At 37.6% G+C, this 20741-nt stretch overlaps 1 protein-coding gene across 1 annotated transcript in view; it reads left to right on the forward strand.

Moving 5' to 3' along the window:
- COL6A6 (collagen, type VI, alpha 6) overlaps positions 1-20741 on the forward strand; it is a 54943-nt gene that overhangs the window by 24513 nt on the left and 9689 nt on the right. Inside the window, 16 exon segments of the mRNA XM_010183632.1 lie at positions 77-155; positions 2154-2299; positions 2536-2628; positions 3854-3907; positions 4452-4523; positions 4630-4656; positions 5005-5049; positions 5135-5188; positions 6636-6698; positions 7096-7161; positions 8534-8587; positions 9717-9779; positions 9869-9931; positions 16153-16215; positions 17661-17711; positions 19025-19060. Of these exon segments, the coding sequence (XP_010181934.1) occupies positions 77-155; positions 2154-2299; positions 2536-2628; positions 3854-3907; positions 4452-4523; positions 4630-4656; positions 5005-5049; positions 5135-5188; positions 6636-6698; positions 7096-7161; positions 8534-8587; positions 9717-9779; positions 9869-9931; positions 16153-16215; positions 17661-17711; positions 19025-19060 (1029 nt within the window).

A 20741-nucleotide genomic window follows, 5' to 3' on the forward strand; every position in this document is an offset into this window, starting at 1 on the left:
ATTGTATAAGAAAGACTGAAATACAATTGTTCTTTGCTTCTGTGTGATTAAAATTCTCTATTTTATGTCTTTGTAGGTATTACTTGTGTTTTCAGATGGTGCAGATGATGACTTAGAAGCACTTGAACAAAAATCTGAAGAACTTAAAAAGAAAGGTATCTATTTTAGAAAAGTCAGAATGTTTCATTTCTCAGGTTGCCTGCAATGGGGTGGGAAGAGCTATTTATTCTTTTCTGCAGAAAGAGCAGAGGGAGATTAGCAGCAAATAAAAGAAGTTATAGTCTCAGATGCCCAGTCAATATAAATCAGAATATCTAAATTGAAGTGAGATTGACAATGCCAGGTAAGACACTCCTCCTAGCTTGGCCCTTATCTTTGTCTGTGGTCGGTAGTGGATGTTTCAGAAAACAACTAGCAACTGGGCTAAGTAAACAGTAATGCTTCTTTGGGATGACTTCCCAATTTAGAGGTTTTACAATTTGAAACAATCTTTCTTACAACGTTTAACAAACTTTCCCACAGCCACACACATCTGTTGTGTTTCGTCAGTCAGTCTGCCTTGTCCTCACTATCTGTTTATCACCCAGAAACTAAGCAGAGTCAGGAGAAGATAGATTGAGTAATTGCCTCCCCCACTGCCCTGTAAGCTCCAGTATCTGCTTCAGCATCTGATTTCAGAGCCCAGGATCAGAGGTAGGGCAGGAGGAATGGAGAAGCTGCCACAGGCTAAGCCTTTCTGATGTGTGCAGGAGACTCATGCAGAAACAGTGGTAAACAGAAGTAGAGATGAAAGGGCTAGATTTGCTAAAGAGAGATGCTAGAGTCTTCTCAAATGGTACCAGTCCCTTTGGTGTGTGCTTGTCCCTCATCCCATACAGATGTTGGTTGTCTCTCTCTCTCTTTTCTCAACCACAACCTTGCAAAGAATTCCCTATAGCAGACACATGGGAAAGAGGAGTTAGATATGCCTAACAGCTCACTTAGCTGTACCAAAGACTGTTTTCCTTGATGTGCTGTGTGTTGTTGGTCAGTTATCCTGTGTCAATAAGCAAATTAGGTATAGAAGTGTGATTTGGGATTGAGTTTTAAAATAAATTTCAAAATATCTTTGGTCTTAGGTTTAGGGGGTTTTTGTTTGTTTCTGTTGTTTTTAAATTTCATTTGCTGGGGCTGTGCAGCATCATTAAGCTAGAGACTGCTCTCATCTTTGTTCAAGTGAGTCAGGATTCTGTCTGCTAGATTCAGGGAATTTAAATACGAGTAAATTCAATTTGTTTGGATTTGAATCTGCTGATATTGCCAGCTGTGTTATACAATTATATAAAAGAGACTCAGGACCAAGTCAAAACTCTGTAAAGGTACTGCTTGTTGCTGTTTCTGTGACCAGTGTGATCCTCTGTGCATTTGTCTTCCTCCCTAAGTCTCTCCCTGGAATGGTGATACAACTGTATTTTCACCTGAATTGTTGCCTTACTGTGCTTTTTTCACTTACAAAAGGAAATATTTTCCTTGTTGTTTCTCTGAATGAGTTGAGTTCAAGGGGAGTGCTTCAGGACACTACTGTATAGAATATCTCTTTGCCTCTTGCTTTGCAAGCTAATAAAGTGTCTTGTGGCCTCAGGCTTACTTTAATTTCACACTGGTGTCTTTCTAGATCAATGTAAAGACAGGCATTGTTATAGGAACACTGGGCTGGAGAAACAGCATTCAGATCTGTAATTTCTCTGCCATCTACCTCAGCTTTAGATCTGCTATTGTAGAGGATGGAATGATGACTTGATGCTACCAATATTTTTTATTATTTTAATGTTTAAAGAAGTGCAACCTAGAACTTCTGGTTTTCCTAAGAGCTAAATGTGAGTATTTATGTTGACACCCAAATCAACCATATGGTCTTGAATCACTAATCATTACTCAAATAGGAAAATTTTAATGTTGAGCTTTTTATTTCATTGTCACTAGCACCTCATTCAAACCACTTCTAGCACCTCATTTGAATCACTCACAGAACTGTACACCATCAAAAGTGTGGCTTTTACAGCTGGCATACCTAGTAGGTATCATTCACCTTCTTCGTGGTGCATTTATATGCAAGGTACAGAAACCATTCTTCAGTGGAACTTACATTTTATTTTCATGTTTATTATAATTAGGTTTGGATGGTCTTATAACTATTGCTCTGGAAGGAGCCTCCAATTTTCAAAACCTCCAATCCATTGAGTTTGGAAAAGGATTTGAATACGGAACTCACTTAGATATTGGCATGACAGACATCGCTAGCAGGCTATCCAAGTTCTTGGTAAGTTATTTGATTAAGAACCAAAGTACACAGTAAGATCTTTGGTAAAAGAACTGTACAGTCAGACTGTAAGTATGAAGTTTGGTAACTATGACTAACAAGGGAGTCATGCTATTAGTAGAGCTCGAAGTCCAGTTGAATTCTTATGATGAGTGCTTCCAGTAAGAGCAGGAGCAGAGCCATGAGGAAATTTTTGGAAGACACATTTTCATTTGTAGTAACATCTTCTTTTTAAGAATAATATCGCTGAGAGGACCTGCTGCTGCTTGTCTTGCAAATGTACTGGGGAAAAAGGCGAAATCGGAGCTAGGGGACCACAAGGAATAAAGGTAAGAATGCATCCTAGCTTTGTATTACTAAGTTTGAGTTGTAAAGAATGATGTAAAGATGCTTATCTACATATGTTTTATGGCATGATTTTGCTATATCTTCCAAAATCACAATATACCCTCTGTCTAACAATGCAGGAGGAGGAATCAGTCGTCAGTTATGAGTACTGTGGAGGTTGGAGAACCTTTCATAATTGATGAGCTTATCTAAAGATTCTAGTACTAGTTTTGCTAAGCCACTTGCCTGCTTTTCCCTAGAGTGTGTTAAAGCAGAACCATTAAGAAATTTTGTAAGTTTTGTGGTTATAAGCAATATAATCTGAAAAGAGATCAACTTCTAAAAATCTGTCTGGACTACATATGGAAGGACTTTATGTAGAAACTTTAAAATCTCTGCCATATCTGTTCAGAAGTATTTCCTGGCTAACATGTATTTGGGGCTTATTTTTAAATTACACTGCTTTCTTACAAGGACAGATACCAGTCTCTCTTGGGTCAAATCTTTAGGTTTGGTGTCTGTCAAAAGTAATGGCCTGGAGAAGGCATTTTTTATCCTGTGGGTGGCAACTGCTCTTTGGTCTTCCTCAACATAATTTTTGCTCATCCAGACTAACAGATTTGGAGGCATTAAAGCAATCAGTCTCATGCCAGTGTGGAGGAGCTCCAATCATACAATCATAGAATGGTTTGGGTTGAAAGGGGTCTTTGAAGATCATCACCCTCCTCACCAGCAAAGACAGAAGAGCAATTGATTGACTACTATTGATACAAAAGGCACTCAAGAAGAAACTGCTTGAAGCAGAAGAAGCCAGTGACACTTGTTTTATACCCAAACCAATGAAACATTCTTCATAAAAATACAAAACAAGCATTTATGTATGACAGATCATGAATCTTGTACAAGATTTGCCTTTTTCTTCAGTGAAAGAAAATTATTCACTCTGGTGCATCTAATAAAAACATTGAGCCACTTTCAAATTTAAATGTGGGACAGATAATGTATTAGTGATGAATTAAACTGTCAGGGGAAACATTAGGAGAAAAATTATCAGTAAATAAGTTGTTTGATATTCAAGTTTCCAGCAGTGTTTGAAGCCCAGAGTAAGCAGAGGGACAGAATATGCAAAGAACAATATATCGGCCCATTTAGTCTTTCAAGAATTGCCCAATAGTTTCCGAAGGTCAACCAAGTATTATAGCATTATCTTTCATCTTTTAACTTCAGGGACCAAATGGTGTTAAAGGCAACCTGGGATATCCTGGAGATGAAGGAGATCCGGTAAGTTATAACACTTTAAAAACCTGTGTTTGTAAAAACTAAAACTTTTAAGCAGGGAGAAAAAAATTACGGAAATCCCACAAATATTAGTTCTGCTCTGTGAGATTTCTGTAGTTGTATGTAGTTTCAAATCTAAGATGCACTAGTATAGTGACACTTTTTTGCAGGAGTCATGTTTGTCAAAATGGTAGCTGAAGACTTGGAATTTGTAAATGTAATGTGATTATTAACAGAACACTGCATATGACTGAAAAGAAGTAAAAAATATAGCAAAGGAGATTAAAAATATTTTAACATGCTATGAAACTGCTGATATATTTGATCTTTCCTAGGAGGTCACTGAATTATGAGAATCTTGCAGTTGCACATTTCTCTATTGTTGCAATCTCTTTTATTGACAGTTAACTTTACTGGGGCTGCAGTTCTTGAGAAGGCGGCTTTCCAGGACCACAGGACCAGATCTCTCTAACAGATAAATTAGCTGCCAGCTTGTGTAAACCTCATGTAAATTTAAACAAATGGATTCTTCTTTTCTGTCTTTCAGGGCCCAAGAGGACCACTTGGACTACGAGGAAGACAAGGCAATGTGGGGTGTCAGGGCAACAGAGGTTTAAAGGTTAAACAAAAATTCTGAAAATACTGTTTCATTGTGATTTAGAGTAATCATTTTTATGGTTTTTATTACATGTTTTTCTAACTTCTGCCATCTTTTTTCTTTTCAGGGGTTTCGAGGATTTTTTGGGAAAAAGGTACAGTATGACTGTATAGACAGCCTGAGTTTGTGAATGCGATATGTATTGAGGCTTTGTCCTGCACTAAATAGACATTCTGAGAATTTTGAAGAGATGTCAGCGGATGTTAACTTAATGTTAATTTTTTTAGGCTGCTTTGCAGATGTCTACTGCAGTGCCCAGTTTGTGGTTGTGCCTAGGGAGCACACGAGAAATAAAACTTCAAGCATTAATTCCACTATTTAGTTTTTCTTCTGTTTTTCTTTTCCTTTTTTTTTTCTATCTTGGTCTATGTCACCTTATTCTTTCTGGAGTTTGTAAATAGTTGTTTATGTGAAAAGTTCATGCACATTTGTATTATTTCAGGGTGATCATGGGGAAGATGGGAGTGATGGAATCAGAGGAGAAGAGGTAACCATTTTCTTTCTTTTGCCTTCTTGACCTCAAAGTTACTAAGTGATAGAAATGAGTTAATATTCCATATTTTGTCTTTAAGGGGTCTCCTGGTGTTCCTGGAAAGAAAGGAGAAAAGGGTGATATTGGATATCCGGTAACATTTTGTTATCTTTTATTGGTCAGGGTTTAGATTTAAGAACAATAGTATGGCTATTTCATGAAACTATCCCTGTGAGAAATGTCTTTAATAAATTCTCAAGGACAAGGAGTAGACCTCGTACCGCAAAGTTATGTGCACATTTTTTGTTTTAATTCCTATCAGGAGAGTTATTACAGGGCTTGCAGTATCTGAAGAAGAGCAAACTACTGATGAATAGCCAGTGGGCATTTTTGTAAATAGGGTATATACCCAGAAAATAGTTGCCTGTAGGAAGTTTCTATTTAAAAGAGAATTTGAAGAATAATTAGATCTGTACCTTACAGTCTTCTAAGTGGGCATTTTCTGGTATTTATTGAGAGATCAAGTAATTTCTGCATATGACTAATTTTTATTTTGCTGAAGACAGATATGAAGCCTCCTACCTCTGTAGTACCCTGGCAGGTTCCCATACATGAGACAAGATGTATTCTTATTATACATGTTTGCCAACATCAGATAGATAACTTGTTTTTCATAAAGCATGGAGCAACCCTGTTGCCTTTCCAGTTACCTTGCAGTCTGAAACAAGATGTGACTTAGAACTCCAAATGGCAAAACTGCCTTGCAGCAGCTTCAGTAGGCAGTTGGAGAATTGACCATTTGTCTTTTCACTGATGAGACACCATTTGTAGAGTGGCTGACTGAAGCAAAAAACCCAGCCTGGTAGACATAGAACATTTTGACTTGGCCCATGTGATAAAATCAATCCTTAGTTGGAACCAAGATGATAATTCAGGTGATCAGTTACAGTTTAGCCTTCACAATTGAATGCCTCTGTTAAGTATGACAGGCCGGTGTGTAGCCACCGTGCAGATCTGCGTATGGACAGTTTCAGCTTGCAAAAGCAGCAACTGGATACCTGTTTCCAGTGTGGCAAACAGTACTCTGAAACAACTGGTACCTCACTTCCAGAAGAAACTGTCTTACCATTTTTGCCCTTATACAGGCGCTCAAGACGATACAGGGCTGATTGCTTCTCTGGTTATTTACAGATAAGGCATCATTACATTCAAAACATGAGATGTATGAAAGCATATGCCTTTCAGTGATGTAGTCTACAAACAAAGTTCTTGATGTTTAGAATTATTTCCTTTTCATTGCAATACATATTTTGAATTTATTCTTTATTAAAAAACAAAACAAAACACAAAAACCAAACAAGCCAAAACCAAGCAACAACCCAAACATGAAACAAAATGTAAAGCATAGTTCCTGTTTCTATAGTGCTTCCTGTCCAAGAATTTCCAGGTTTCTGGGGTTTTTATGAGGTTGAACTGGGGAAGAAACTGTGAGTGAGGCTATCTATAAATGAAAGTTGAAAGATGAAACTTGGAACTATGTCTTGGCAATTCCTGCATGAAAGTACGTTTCACATTCTTACTGAGATATATTCTACTTTCAGGGAAGTCCAGGGCCAAGAGGACCCCCTGGTGATCGTGGCCAGAAGGGCTTTCAAGGAGATCCTGTATGTTTTTTCAAGTGTATCATTATTTTCTAGATGCAGACTGTCTTCTTGTGTGTACTCATAAGACTTTATACATGATCTCCTGTGTACCAGGGCAAATCTGAGATATTCTCCCAGTGTGTTCACATGATATTGCTATAACTGTAGCATGTCTAATACATAGGCTTTTTATTAATACTTCATATATGTAAATCTCTCTTATTGCTTTGCTAAAGAAGAATGTTTTACAGTTTTTAAGTAGTTACTACTATGAAATACTTGATCTGTTCTCTCTAAATGGAAGTCCTTCTAATAGTGACAATAATTGTATGCATTGACTAAAGACTGACTTGTTTATTTAGCATCTCAGATTTTGTAAGAACAAGCATTCTTACTGGGAGATGTTTCTTTTTTTCAGGGTAACCCTGGACTAAACAGTGCAATAACAGGAGCAAGAGGCTTTGCAGGAGAAGAGGGGGAAGAGGTAATTGTTCAGAAATATGTGGAATTTCTAGAATATGTCTGCTTACCAGTTACACAGTTTCCTTCTCCAATCTGCATTACTTTAAATATATCTTTGCCAAGGATATGGGAACCTATCATTTATCAAATATGATGCTAACAAAGGTCTGAAAGGTCTTTCGTCAGAAATACCATTGTCATCATCAACTTGCAAGGCAACAACAAACAGCTGATCTGATTTCAATATGTAAATTTTCCAATTTTAAGAGAAGATATTATGATAGCCACTGAATCCCATGTGCTCTGGGACCTAGAAACTCTTCCTACCCAATCACTGAATCCCAGTCAAGTGCACTCTTAAGACCTAGGAGGTCTCTCTGTCCCAGTCCAATTTATGCTGCTGCTGCTCCTTTTCCTGTTTACAGGTTTGGCCAGTGTTGAGGTTCAGCCTGTATTCCAGAGAGATATATACACACAGAGGACACCAGTGCAGTTGGACACACAGACTACCACATAAATAAATAGCATCCATAAATAACACTACCAGAGCACATGTGAAACATATGTACAGATAGCAAAGTCCTGTTCCTTCCCTCTGAAGGAGAAACATACGTCCTACCTGTTTAGATTTGCAAGCACAATCATATTAACAGGTCCCATGGATATCAGCATAGCTTCTAAATCCATTTAAGATCCATGCCTGGACCACTGGCAAGGGAACGGAATATTCTCCTTCTCCTGAAATCAGTTGCAGGGGAACCTCAGCTATCTCCAGGCAAGAGCAACAGCCCCACTTGCACTTAGAGTGAACTGAAAACAGATTCTGTCATCTGGATGAGAGACTTGAGAAAATGGTATGGTGTAAATCCCTTAGTGCTTTCATGGAGAATAATTAAAAGAGTGGGTGAGCCTTTTCTCCTGTGCTACTGCAGCACCAAGGCTTGCCTCCTGTGCAATGCTTTACAGGAAGAGTATGCCCTCCCAAGCAGTCTGTGTCATTATCCTTACTGCAACAAAGGAAGAACTTGAGGCACAGAACAAGGAAGTAACTTGCCCAATATCAAAAAGCAGGCTATAAGCAGAGCCAGGAATCTGCCAGCTCTCTATTCTCCAGCCCTGTGCTCCTAACAAATGCATGTAGGAATCTTTCTGAAAAGAGCTGTAACAGTATTTGCCGGTTCTTAAATAGTGCTATCAGCCAGGCCCATATAGAGATGTATAACTGATTACTTTTGGTGGTCAATGCTATTTACTGAAAGACTTTCACAGAGAATTTTGTGGGGAAGCCCCACAAGACAGTTTTAGACAGTCTTAAGAAATCACATGCAAAAATTGACAAAAGAAAAAATGAGAAATTATAATAATGCTAAGGAAATTAAATTTTCCACTTACAGGGTGAGAGAGGACAAAAAGGCTCACGTGGCTTCTCAGGAAGTGTAGGCAACCCGGTAAGTTCCTTTTAAATTCATTTAACAGAGGAAGCTTGTACACAGTGGAAATGAAAAATAATACTTAACTTGCTTGGACTTGATTTACTGAGAGAAAGCATTCTGGCCTCTGCCTTACATGCCCTTTTGATAGCAATATTTAATTTGGTGCATAGCAATATTCTTACTGTGAAATAAAAACACATTTTCCTAAGCAACATTCAGAATGGCACTGGAGTCCAAGACTGGACTACTGGTTTTGTAAGTATTTTTTGTAATAAAAGCATAATTTTGCATTTGTTTATCTTTCCGTTGAAAAGTTTTAATGTAGTAATCTCAACAGTTATCCACTTTTAACAGCATTCAATACCTAACTTGGCCTCACAGAGACTTTCTTAACCTTGTCTTAGGGAATACCAGGACAAAGGGGACTACGGGGACCAGAGGTAAGAACTATTCTTATGTCTGCCTTTTTTCATGTCAGAGATTGATCAAGAATTTTGAAAAAGTGAATTAAAAGTAATTGCAATAGATATGTTTGAGAACTTTTTTTTTAAATTGATCAAGAGCCTCATATGGACTTTTATGTGTGTGCTTCATGCTATTACCTGCATGCAACACCTGCAGGAGTATGTTCCAAATATTGCATGGATAAAACTGCAAATTTTAGGTGCTTATAACTTGCATGTAAGTGTTGTTAGATACACAAAACTTCTTTTCTCATTTGTTTGTATTGATTTTCAGCATTAGGCCTTTGAAAGCAGAAGTTGCTGCTTTTAGTTCTCAGCAAGTCTTTACCAGTGACTACAGCATTAAATTATTTTTAGTGCCTTGCATATTGTCCACATACAAGATTTTACTTCAAGAACGTTATTACTGATTTCAGAAGCCTTTGAATTGCCTTTGCTGTGTTGATTATGAGTTCGTTTTGGGTCTGCAGTGTTCAGCATGTTGAAATCAGACTGGTTAGGCAGATCTTTTGAAATTTTTCTACATATCTGTAAATGCAGAAGAACACATTATCCATAGCAGGAAGATGTAAAGAAAAAAAGTAGACCTTTTAAATACAATAAATCCCAATATGTTACTGTCTGTTAGGTCACATGAGAAAACCTTAATGGGACAACAATTTGTTGTCATTTAAACACAGGGCAATCGTGGACAGCCTGGTCAGTATGGCTTGCAAGGAAAACAAGGATACAAAGGACCTCAGGTAAACATTGTTCACATAAGGAAAAAACCCAACAGTAATGGTTTATGTGTGTATTAACTGAACTCTTTTGTATACTTTTGGCTTTTTAGGGACAAAAAGGCACTAATGGTCAAAAAGGAGAGAAAGGGAGACCAGGACGTAAGGGTCCTCCAGTAAGTAACATACTGAAAGCATGCCTTATTGTTTAATTGCAAGGTAGTGGATATGTAACCAAATGAGAATTGCAGTCTGGATGTTTTTCACGTTTCTTTTCAGTACATGGTATTGACCAGACATGGAGATACATATTGCTAAGAGACAAAAGCAATTTAAAAAATCTATAAAGCTTAATTATTACTGATAAAATATTAGCCTTGTAATAATGCCATCTTCCTAGCAATAATGGAGGAAAAAAGTAATAGTGTGAGGCATTTCTCCTGCATCAGTATTTTTTTCCAAACTGTGATAAATTCTGCAATTATATATTGTTGTAGTGATCTATTACAAGCTATTAACAAAGGACGTGACAGTTTTATTATAGTAAGCTAAGGCAGAAAAAGAGAAGAAAGGACATAGATTTGGTCATGCAGAAACTATCAAGTATAAATTAATACTATTAATCTAACAATTATAATAATTTTAGTTCATAGGACTTCTAGTTCTTTCACTAGCAAAAATCAGTTCTATAGATGTTTTCTGCCTTTGCTCCTTAGTCTCCTTTCTGGATGTAAATCTTGTTCCAAGTGCTGTAGCACAGGGGTCGTTTTGAAAGGGCTTGCTTTCAAGAGGAGTGATGGTATGGATGTTTTGTTATTAGTCTATTAACCTTTTTATTGTCTATGCTCTGATTTCCTACAACCTCCTGTATGTTGCCAACCAATCTGTATAATTGTGGTTGAATACTCTAATTCAAAAGCAAAGTAAGCAGACTGATTTCCATAATCCAGTGGAATAACTTGGCCAGAAAGTCTAAAAGTTGATGGTTAAACACATTAAGTGGTATATATGAACTAATATCTCTGAAGTGTGTGTTCCCGTAAGTCCTGTTATTGGCTTCCTGGTGATAGGCTTCCTAGTAACATCCAAATCCCAGGCGAGTCTCTTGCTCAGTCACTTTCTCTGAAACTATAATTCTCGCCTCTGTCAACTACCAAACATTTCCCATCTCCCACACAGCCGTGTGTTTTCATTACCTCCCTTCCTTGGTACTTTGGATATTTTTAGGGGGATGTGGAGAAAGGAAAGTATAGCTGCTTGCCTTTTGTACTGAGCAGATCAATGATCATGAAGCCAGCTCAGCCCTCCTGCTTTCTGGTCTGATTGCCCTTGCTCTGAACTCTCTGGCAGGGCTACTGGGTGGAAAGCCGGAGAAGGGTGAAGGATGTTACTCTCTGCAGGCATTTTTTCACCCAGCTCATTTGTTCAGTGCAGCCACTGGCCACAGAAATTTTCCCCTTTTCTGATCAGTAGCTGTCTGGTACACAAGAAGAAGATGCTGAGTTCCTACCCACGGCAGCCTTCCCAGATCTCCCTCACTTTGCTATTTCCTGTTATCCTTTTGAATATAAATACTGACAGGATTCAAGCAAATTGTTGAGCAGAAGGCTGATCTCTATCTAATATCTCTGTGTTTTCTTACATAATTTTCTACAAAATTAACACCTGGTTTTTATTAGAAACTCATCCTGTAGAATTTAAACCTACATTTTAATTAGGGATGACCTTGGTGCTGAAAAGTCACCACCTCCATAAACCTTTTTTACAGTCAAGTATAATATACTGGGACTATTGTGCCCTACCCTGCTTCTGATGTGAGCGCCAATTTTGCAACAGGCTGTTTTTGAACTGTAAATGTCCTGCAGATCACTCACATATGTCCTCTTTGCTATTCTGGTGCCAAATTCCAAGATTGTAATGGAAAAGAAAAACTGCTTACACATGTTGTTTTTGAAGGCCACCCAACATTCAAGTATAGATAATATTTTTTCTGTTGTGTGTTTATCCATGAAAAAGCTATCTTTTCATCTTGAGAACAAGACTCTTAAGGCAATATTTTCTGCAGGCATGGAATGCTTGCTGTTATTTCGGATGGACAACTTGAATGTTTCCTTGATATGCAGTCTTATTTAAAAATACATTTCCCAGCAAACAATTTACCATGGGAGCCAACTACTTATCTTCATTTTCATCTTCCTTTGTCAAGCTGAGGAGGCTTTAGTTTGACTTACGAAGTCCATCTCCTGATTGAATTTCACTTATTTTTGTCAGTTCTGTCCAAAAGATGTTCAGTTTTCTGACTGCCTTCAGTGTTTTGTGACCAGTCCAAGCCATGTTGATTGAACGTGTGGTGTATGTTGGTGTGTTTATTTGCAAGTGTGGTGTTCAGTGACCAAAAATGGAATTGATTTCCTGTCTTCTGATTAGCATTCAAATTGTCATGCTGCGTGAGGCGGGTGACAACCAGCAACTATTAAAAAAGAATCATGTCTGACCACTCTTTTCCCTTCCCCAGTATTTGAAAACCTTTTCTTAAAGAAGTCTTGTATCAGAATAATTTTATACAGTTCCTTGTGTGTTGGTGTATGACACCCAGCACTGCTGCCATGTTCTCAATTATGTCCCTAGCAACTGCTCTCCTCCTCCTAGAAAAAGTGACATTATTCTAGGAAGCGGCGTTGCCTTGTTAGAAAAAAATCATCAGAGATCCAAATAGTTTGTCCTGGGCTGATCAGCAGCGAGAAAGGAGAGGAAGAGGCAGAGAGCCAGGGGCAGACTTTCCCAGGAACACGGAGCAGGTCACAGAACAGCATTAAGTGCAAAGGCCTAGTCAAATTGCTTAATTCATTAGACTTTGTGTTGTCCCACTTTCTTTCCAGCTGTAATTCACCACAAAGAAACTGCCTCTTGTTCTAGTAATATCATTACTCCCCAGGAATGAATGCCACATGGTTCCTTGTATCTAAAAAGCTGTTTTTTGTCAATAATACTTTTGTTATCTGATCATGTCAACTTACTTTTGTTTGGAAAGAAATTATTCAATTTCCTTATACTCTAAAACAGTCCATGCTAGATGCACTCTCATTCGAAGCATTTTAGTTGAAAATACAATCCTGTATTACAGAAAGAGATTTTATTCTCCTATTTTCATGGCATTATTATCTGGAATTATTCTAGTCTGTGGTCATGTAAACTTTTAACTCAAGTTAACTGTTCCAGTGTTCATGTCTGTATCACATATTATGTGATACGCTGGTCTGGACACTAAAGAAAGTATTGCCCTTTCTGATATGCCTTCCTCAAACAACTCAGTGGTCTGCAAGATACAAAGAACTTTTAATATTTCTGCTCTGTGTTTTAGAAGACAAAAATTTAATTCACACCATTCCAATCCTCACCTAAGTCCGTTGAACACCACTCTCTGTTGCTGGGTTTTTGTTATTGTTGTCGTAAAAGAAATAAAGTTACTGCAGGTGTTTTACAACTTTATGGATGGTATCCACAGCTACAGTACTCTCACTGGTATAAGCCTTACTTAGCACGTAGTCAAATCAATTTCCAGCCCCACTCCACACATTTGTAAATACCCTGAGAGATTAAAGAGATAGAAATCTCCATATATCTGTCCTGTATAGAGAAAAATGTGCTTGTCACTGTGTTCGTTGTAAAAGGAATGCAGAAGAGTACTTTTCCTCTTCATTAGCCTATAATGAGACTTGTTTATTTAAAAAGGTGCTAAAGAAATGTAGAGAGCTCTGTCTTTCTGTCTGTGCATTTTCTACACCTGTCTTAAAAAAATGAAAAAATGGATGTGCTTCTTTAGAAACACATTAGTTTTGGTCCTTGAGATCTGTTACATAAACAGGTCCATGGTCACATTCAGTAACAGAATTCAGACACAGTTTCTGGAAGCCAGCTGTGAGGGGCTGGGAGGGTAGATCTACCTTAGCTCTAATGTATCATCCAAATCCCACATTCATTGATTTTCTTCAGAAAATCTTTAGAACAGTGTGGTTTTCTTTATAATATTGTAGCAGCTGCTTTTTGGCTACAAATATGAGGCCAAGATGCTAATTCGCTTGCTCAAGTGAAGTTCCCATTGCTGCTAATGCAATACAGGCTCTTCTGTAATAGCAGTCGGTATTATTTAAATAGCAGTGTTGATGGACAGCTGCTAGCAATTTTCTTAAATTTTTTTTGCTGGAGCAAAGCATTTAGTTGGTACAGTATGAGTTGGCTTTTGTCATTCTGCAGCCAGATATTTCAGAGACAGGCTACTAAAATATGTGGCAAAGTTTGTTTAAGCCAAACTCTTGTTACATCAATCTATGTTAAAGTCTTTGAGAAAATAGGATCATGTTCTCTGACCCATTTTCAAAAAAAATTCTATCAATATTCTTAATTTTAACTTACAGGTAATAGACTAGCACCTACAGTTTTCTTCCATTTAGTTTCCTCCTTTTTAGTAAGTATCTTCAACTGTGGATTCTAGATGAATCCCAGAATCAAACTGAAGGTAGAAAGTGATCTTATTGATGTGTCGTCTTGTGTGTTAGCTGGAAGATCAACCTTTTTACTGGAACCTTGAGGGCTCCGTTCTAGGGGCGGGCTGTAAGGAGATGTAGATAGTGGTTGCATAGCCTACAAATTTTATGGCATTAGTCAATTTTTTAAAAATGTAAGTCCAATCTGAGAAAAAACCTGTATGTTTTCTCTGTTTTCTTATTTTACATCGTGGTATTTGTCTCCTTTTGTTTATTTCAGAATGAACCAGGAGCTGTGGGTCTGGCAGGGACTTCTGGAGCTCCTGGGAAAACAGGAATTAAAGTAAAGTTCTGTTAGTTAAATTACTGCATTAATTTTTGTTTCATTCTCTCCCTAAATGTTGTTGATTTTAAAATGGCTTGCCTATTCTGTTCTTGGGATCCACATCTGGAACTATTTCCCAGGTAAAGGTCTAGGGAATGTCTTCAGGATTTGTCTCTTGATCTGAGTAACAACTGTCTGTTGAAGCTTAAATAAGATTTATGAGGTTTACTTTTGGATTGCAGTTTTCATGGTACTTAAATTCTTTTGGAAAAATACCAAGCAAGCACAGCCAGCACGGCGTGCATGTTAGTAACAGCTCTGGCCGCAGCTGCACAGAGCTTTTCAAGAGTGGAACCTTTTTATCTCTGGACTTTTTCTTATTTGAAAAGCCTCATTTTGCAGAAGCATGGACTAGAAAGTTCAGGGAAGTAGAGTTTTAAATCAATTTTGTTTCATCTGTTAAACCTTTAGATGTAACTTTTACCCTCTAAATAGTTTGTAAATTCTGTATATTGATAAGCTGTTTGTTAGCGCTTTATAAGGCTGGTATTATTTGCATGGTAAACCATGTTGTGTTGTGTGGTTCTTCCATTACGACCTAACAGTACATGTTTATTTGATTTACTCTTCCCAAAATAAATTGTACCTAAAATAAATTGTAAGCTCTGTGCCAGGCTAAAATAACTATTAAAGGGTGTGGGAGAAAGCTACTCATAACCAGAGATCAGAATAAGAGATTCCAATAGAAGTATTATAATAGAGTTTCAGTGTTCCTTTTTGACTCAAACTTTCAGAATCATGATAAGCTGAGAATCCAAAAGACAAATGCCTGACAAAATTAAGAGTAACAGTCTTTATGGTGAAAGTGTAAGATATTTGAAATTCTTTTTTAATGTATTTTAGGATGTGCAGGTTATCTCAGCATTTTCATAAATTTGGGTGTCTTAGGATACACACAGAACTTTTTTTTGGGTGAGATCACTCAGTCTAGCATTTGCACATCTAAATAAAGCACAAATGCAGAATGGACTTTAACATAGAAGTTGGGTTTAAGGTACTTTTTTGACTGCAATCTTGAGGTTACTTGTTTGATTTTATAAATCGTAACAAAGTAGCTTGAATGTAAGTGTTGTTTTATCTTCTTGCAGATTAGTCAAATTCTTTCATATTTGTGGATGAGTTTGTGGGGTTTATCAACAGGTATAGTCAGATAGTTATTGCATAGGGTGAAGGAAATTTTTCCATGCTTTTTGAAATTGGATTGTGAGACTGTAAGCTGACTTTTTGGAGCCAGTAATTTTACCCCTTTAATACTCACAATTTCTCATCCTTTAATAGACGCTGTTTGACCTCACACTAGAAATGTTTTGTTCTTCGGTTTGAAATAATATTCTTTGAAAAATCTAGTTCTCTGCCCATATTATGAAAATCTTCCTTTCAGTCTGTATTTAGAAAGTTGAAAAAGGACCTTCAATACAATATTTCAGATTTCCTTTGCAGAACCTAATTTTGAAATTCACTGAACTCATTTAACCAAGCGTGACTAAAATTAGTATGGGAATTGTTTACTTAATTATTTTTTTAATAGGGACAACCTGGTGATCCAGGACCAAAAGGAGAAAGAGGTCCACGTGGTTTGCATGGAAGGCAGGTTTGTACTTTTATTTTTATCATTATGCTGCTTATTTTGGCTATAACAAACCTAAAGCAGGAGGCCTGCCCTGTCCTAAAAGACAGGTAACTCCAGAAGAATTTCAGTTTGGTCAATTAGAACCTGATGTTAAGTGTAATAACAGAGAGAATATAGATTTTTTTTTTCTTTCAGAATAACTAAAAGAATATAAATTTTCAACTACTTTTTGCTGTGTGTCTCCTAACAACTGTACTTGAGTTATTCTGAATGAATACAAGTGTGAATTACAAGTGCAGATATGACCCCAAACCTTTGGTACATTCTACTGTAGTATTTCACTATTTCTATTAATAGTATTGGGAAGAAGTATCATTTCACAGAATCACAGAATCGCTTGGTTGGAAAAGACCTCCGAGATCATCATGTCCAACCGCTCCTGTCTACCCGCTAAAGCATATCCCTAAGTACCTCGTCTACCCACTCTTTAAATACATCCAGGAATGGTGACTCCACCACCTCCCTGGGCAGCCTGTTCCAGCCTCTGACAACCCACTCAGTAAAGAACTTCCTCCTTATCTCTAACCTGAACCTCCCTTGGCACAGCTTGGTGCCGTTACCCCTTGTTCTATCCCTCATCACCTGGGAGAAAAGACCAGCACCCACCTCTCTACAACCTCCCTTTAGGGAGTTGTAGGTGGTGATGAGGTCTCCCCTCAGCCTTCTCTTCTCCGGGCTAAACAACCCTAGTTCTCTCAGCCGCTCCTCATAAGGCTTGTTCTCCAGACCCCTCACCATCCTTGTGGCTCTTGAGTTAGTAAATAGAGAATGACCAGGTGCTTGGATTTGAGTTTGAAACTTTCTGTATCTGATATTTGGGAATATGGTTCTAATTGTGCCGGTTGTGAAGGAAGTATAAACAAGAGTTCGGTTGGTTTATAGTAGTAGTATAAAAATGCAGTTTCTTTTGGGCCTAGATTTTCTGAAGACTTGCTTTGATGTGCAGTTAGAGACAGTGCAGTAGTATTTTCAGAGTAATCAATGATTGCAGGAGGATTTATTTTTTTTGTGGAGTCAGCTTTCTCCAGGATGTATAATTCCTTCCATTCTGATATACTGGGTCAGCTTTGGAGACAATGTTGTACATATTCACATGATCCCTGCTGTCTTTGTGGGTCAGGCCAGGATCAACTTCCACCTTTGTGTTTAAGATCTTACTTCCCACAGACTGCAGAGATTTTGTTTCTATTTGGACTGATTCAGGGGCACAGTCTGCATATGTATGAGTTGAAATGGAGTAGAAGTCATCTTGCTCCTCCCCAATGTATTGCAATTCCTTACTTCAGACTTCCCGTGATTCTGTACTCCAAGACATTTGAATTAACAAGTGGTCAGTAAAATAAGGAGCAGATAGACACAAGAAGAGTGCAAATGCAAATACTTAAATAAAAATGGTCTGTTTACAGGGGGAAGATGGTGCTTTTGGATATGGTCTACCTGGAGAAAAAGGAGTAAAGGTAAAAGTGAAAGAGGAATCATAAGGAAATTATTATTTTCTCCATTATTTTAGAAGTGATTTACAACAAGAGGAAAAGCTGAGGGAAATGCAAACAAAAGGCACCATTTGTAGCTATTTTAATTTCCTCCCAAGGCCTATAGGATAGTACTCTAACCTACACAACTACTGATTTTATTTCTAATTATCACTCACTATGACTGATTCACTAGCTGTTTGATGTGAGCACATACCTGAGACAAAACAATGAACTGTTAAAATCAGGATGATGCCCAGTGGAGTCTGTACCCTTAGCCTTAGACTGTAAGGTCCCTGTGGCCAAAAGCTGTCATTTGTCATGTTGGTGAAGCTAATTCATAGTATGATTCTAGAATATATTTCTGGTCGTGGTTGTAGGATTCTGGAGGCTTCAGTAGATTTTTAAACAAATCTTGATGCTTTGGCAGAAACATCAGGCAAATCACATAGCAAGTTTCCTTCTAGTTTTACCTTCCTACAATTTATATAAGAGTTGGTGGCTGCAAAAATGAATTTTACTCAGGATATGTATAAAGGAGCTGCTGAGCTTCTTTATGTAAACAACTGTAACACAAGTAACACTATTCAAAAAGTCATTAGCAAGGTCCTGGTGAGAAGTGAGCAGTGTGGTCTTGGTCATTTTCTTGGGAAGAGCCAGGCACTGTGACAATTGTTGCTGAAATTTCGAGCAAGGAGTTGGCAGGAAGGAGAAGACAAACTGGAGATGCTCATCCCACACACTGACAGAAGTATTATTGACTTGGTCCTGTGAAACACTGGTGAGAGATTTTGGATCCAGTAATGGCTAAATGAGCCATGACTCTGTCCCTTGAATTCAAAAAAGTAAGAGTTGCTGTGGTCCTTAAATGTTCATATGCTCATATGGCATATTGTTTCCCTACGAGACAATGCCTCCTGGCCAACACCAAGCTTTTGCTAGTGTGTTCTTTGGAAATGAAAAATACAGCTTGGCTTACCACCGTCAACAATTACCAGCCTCTGACCTACATCAAGTTTAGTAGAAACATACCTCAAGCATTTTTATGTGCGAAGGTTGATTCCTTTTAGCTGCCAGTGTAATAATTTCACTCTTTATTCATGACTGAGACAAGCTAAAGCTATAAGTAGGTCCAGCAGTATTTTTTCTATGCGTGTGTGTATCTTTCCATATATTTTACATATGGAATGTATATATTATACAAATAATGTAAGTATTCATACATGTGCTTACAAAACAGCATCTTACTTTCTGGGATGACACTGTGAATTTAGTTATCTCTTCTCTCTGTGTTATAGGGAAATAAAGGATTTCCTGGAGATTTTGGACTAAAGGTATTTGTTGTTTTTTCACCGTAACAGTTCTCTTTCTTTCATATATGTTAGCTTCAATAGTCTGTTCTTTACTGCATTGTGGTTATATGGGTGTAACTCAGATGTAGCTGATGTAATTATGCCATTCAAAATATGGCAGATACTATTGTCAGTATTTATTTTTAAAAATTATAATAACTTTTGTAGATAACTTTCCATACACTGAGTGAATTTTCCTGGCATTTTATGAAAAGAAGTAGGATTTAGTTTTGTTAAAGGAGTGGGAAAGGTAATCTGTGTAAGTGGTAAATGACTGAAAGCTTTCATCTGCCATTCTCCCCTCTCCAGCCAGTGAGAACTAAATAAAAATGGATCAGGTGTTTTGCTGGGAAGAACAATCTGATGCTGGGTGCTATAAAATTAAGCAGCTTTCACAAACACATGGAAAGTCTCAGGTGTCCTGAATGAAACTAACTTTGAATGAAACAGTCTAGAATGAAATGGTTTTTGGAAAGCCCAACTATTTTTTGCATTTGTTCCCCTTATAGTTTACTTGATAAAATTGCTCTGTGTGCAGTCTTGACAGTAAGGTTTGAATTTATTGCATTAGTTTGTTTAAACAAAATTAGTGTTTTTAGGTTGAGGTTTCTTCTGACCTCCAAAAATCCAGAGGCTGCCACAAAGGTGGGACTAGCAGTGGTTTTTCCTACTCCTGAAACTTCAGGCCAACTGCCTTATAGACAGGAACTTCGGGAAAACAGCTTCTGCCTTCCCTACGGTAAAAGTAGAGGGACATGGGAGGTCTTGCTTTGTTGCATTGTATGACCATGTCAGAGTGAATTCAGTCAGGCTAACTCTGTGCTACTAATATATAGACAAAGGAGAAGAAAAAATTTTGGAGAGAAATAAATCGGAAGTTTATCAGCAGAAGTCCTGACTTTCCTTTGCTTTCAAGTGCCTAATTTTGCAAATCCAACAGTCTGTTGACATCATGTTTTATATGGCAAGACTTTAAAAAAGAGAACTAAACCACAGAAATAATTTTTTTTTTAATATTTAAAAAAATAATTGGTAATTTATAAAGTAAGATAACAAGTTAGCTTGTTTTGTGTTTCTATGTGTGTCGCTATTGCCACAGCAAAAGCAGAGTCATTCTACTGAACATCATGGCTTGGAGACAATGTGGGCAAGCTGTGTGTCAGATTTCTGACCTAAACCTTCCTCATAAATGGCCATCTGTGTAAGGAGTAAAGAAGATTAAGGAGTGCCCCATGTTCTGACAGTTTGCTGACTGATATATATTCCCCCATAGTTGTAGAAAATCTGGCAGGTGCTTGTTCCTGTTGGTATCACCAGACATTTTCAATGTTCTGTGCGCAGAAATTGCCTGTTAGTGTTTTCTTTAATATTTATGCTTACACAATAATTAGGGAGTGATTAGAAGTTTTGTTAAATAAATTGAACTGCCAGCTCTTCACTGTTCTCATGGAAAATCAATGTGATCTTTAGTAAACAAGTAGATACATCACATTTTGGAAGCAGCACACTTCTGCCACAGAAGGTATTATTTTGAGAGAAAAGTGTGGTTTTGGCAGATTATAGTGAGAAGTGCTTTCATTTGTGTGAAACAAGATGTTCCATGTCTTTTGTTGCCTTATAATACCTCTTTAAAGTAACAGCTGCATCTCATTTTCTCTTTCCC

Source organism: Mesitornis unicolor, unplaced genomic scaffold (genome assembly GCF_000695765.1).
Source record: "Mesitornis unicolor isolate BGI_N332 unplaced genomic scaffold, ASM69576v1 scaffold10014, whole genome shotgun sequence".
NCBI classification, from domain to species: Eukaryota; Metazoa; Chordata; class Aves; order Mesitornithiformes; family Mesitornithidae; genus Mesitornis; species Mesitornis unicolor.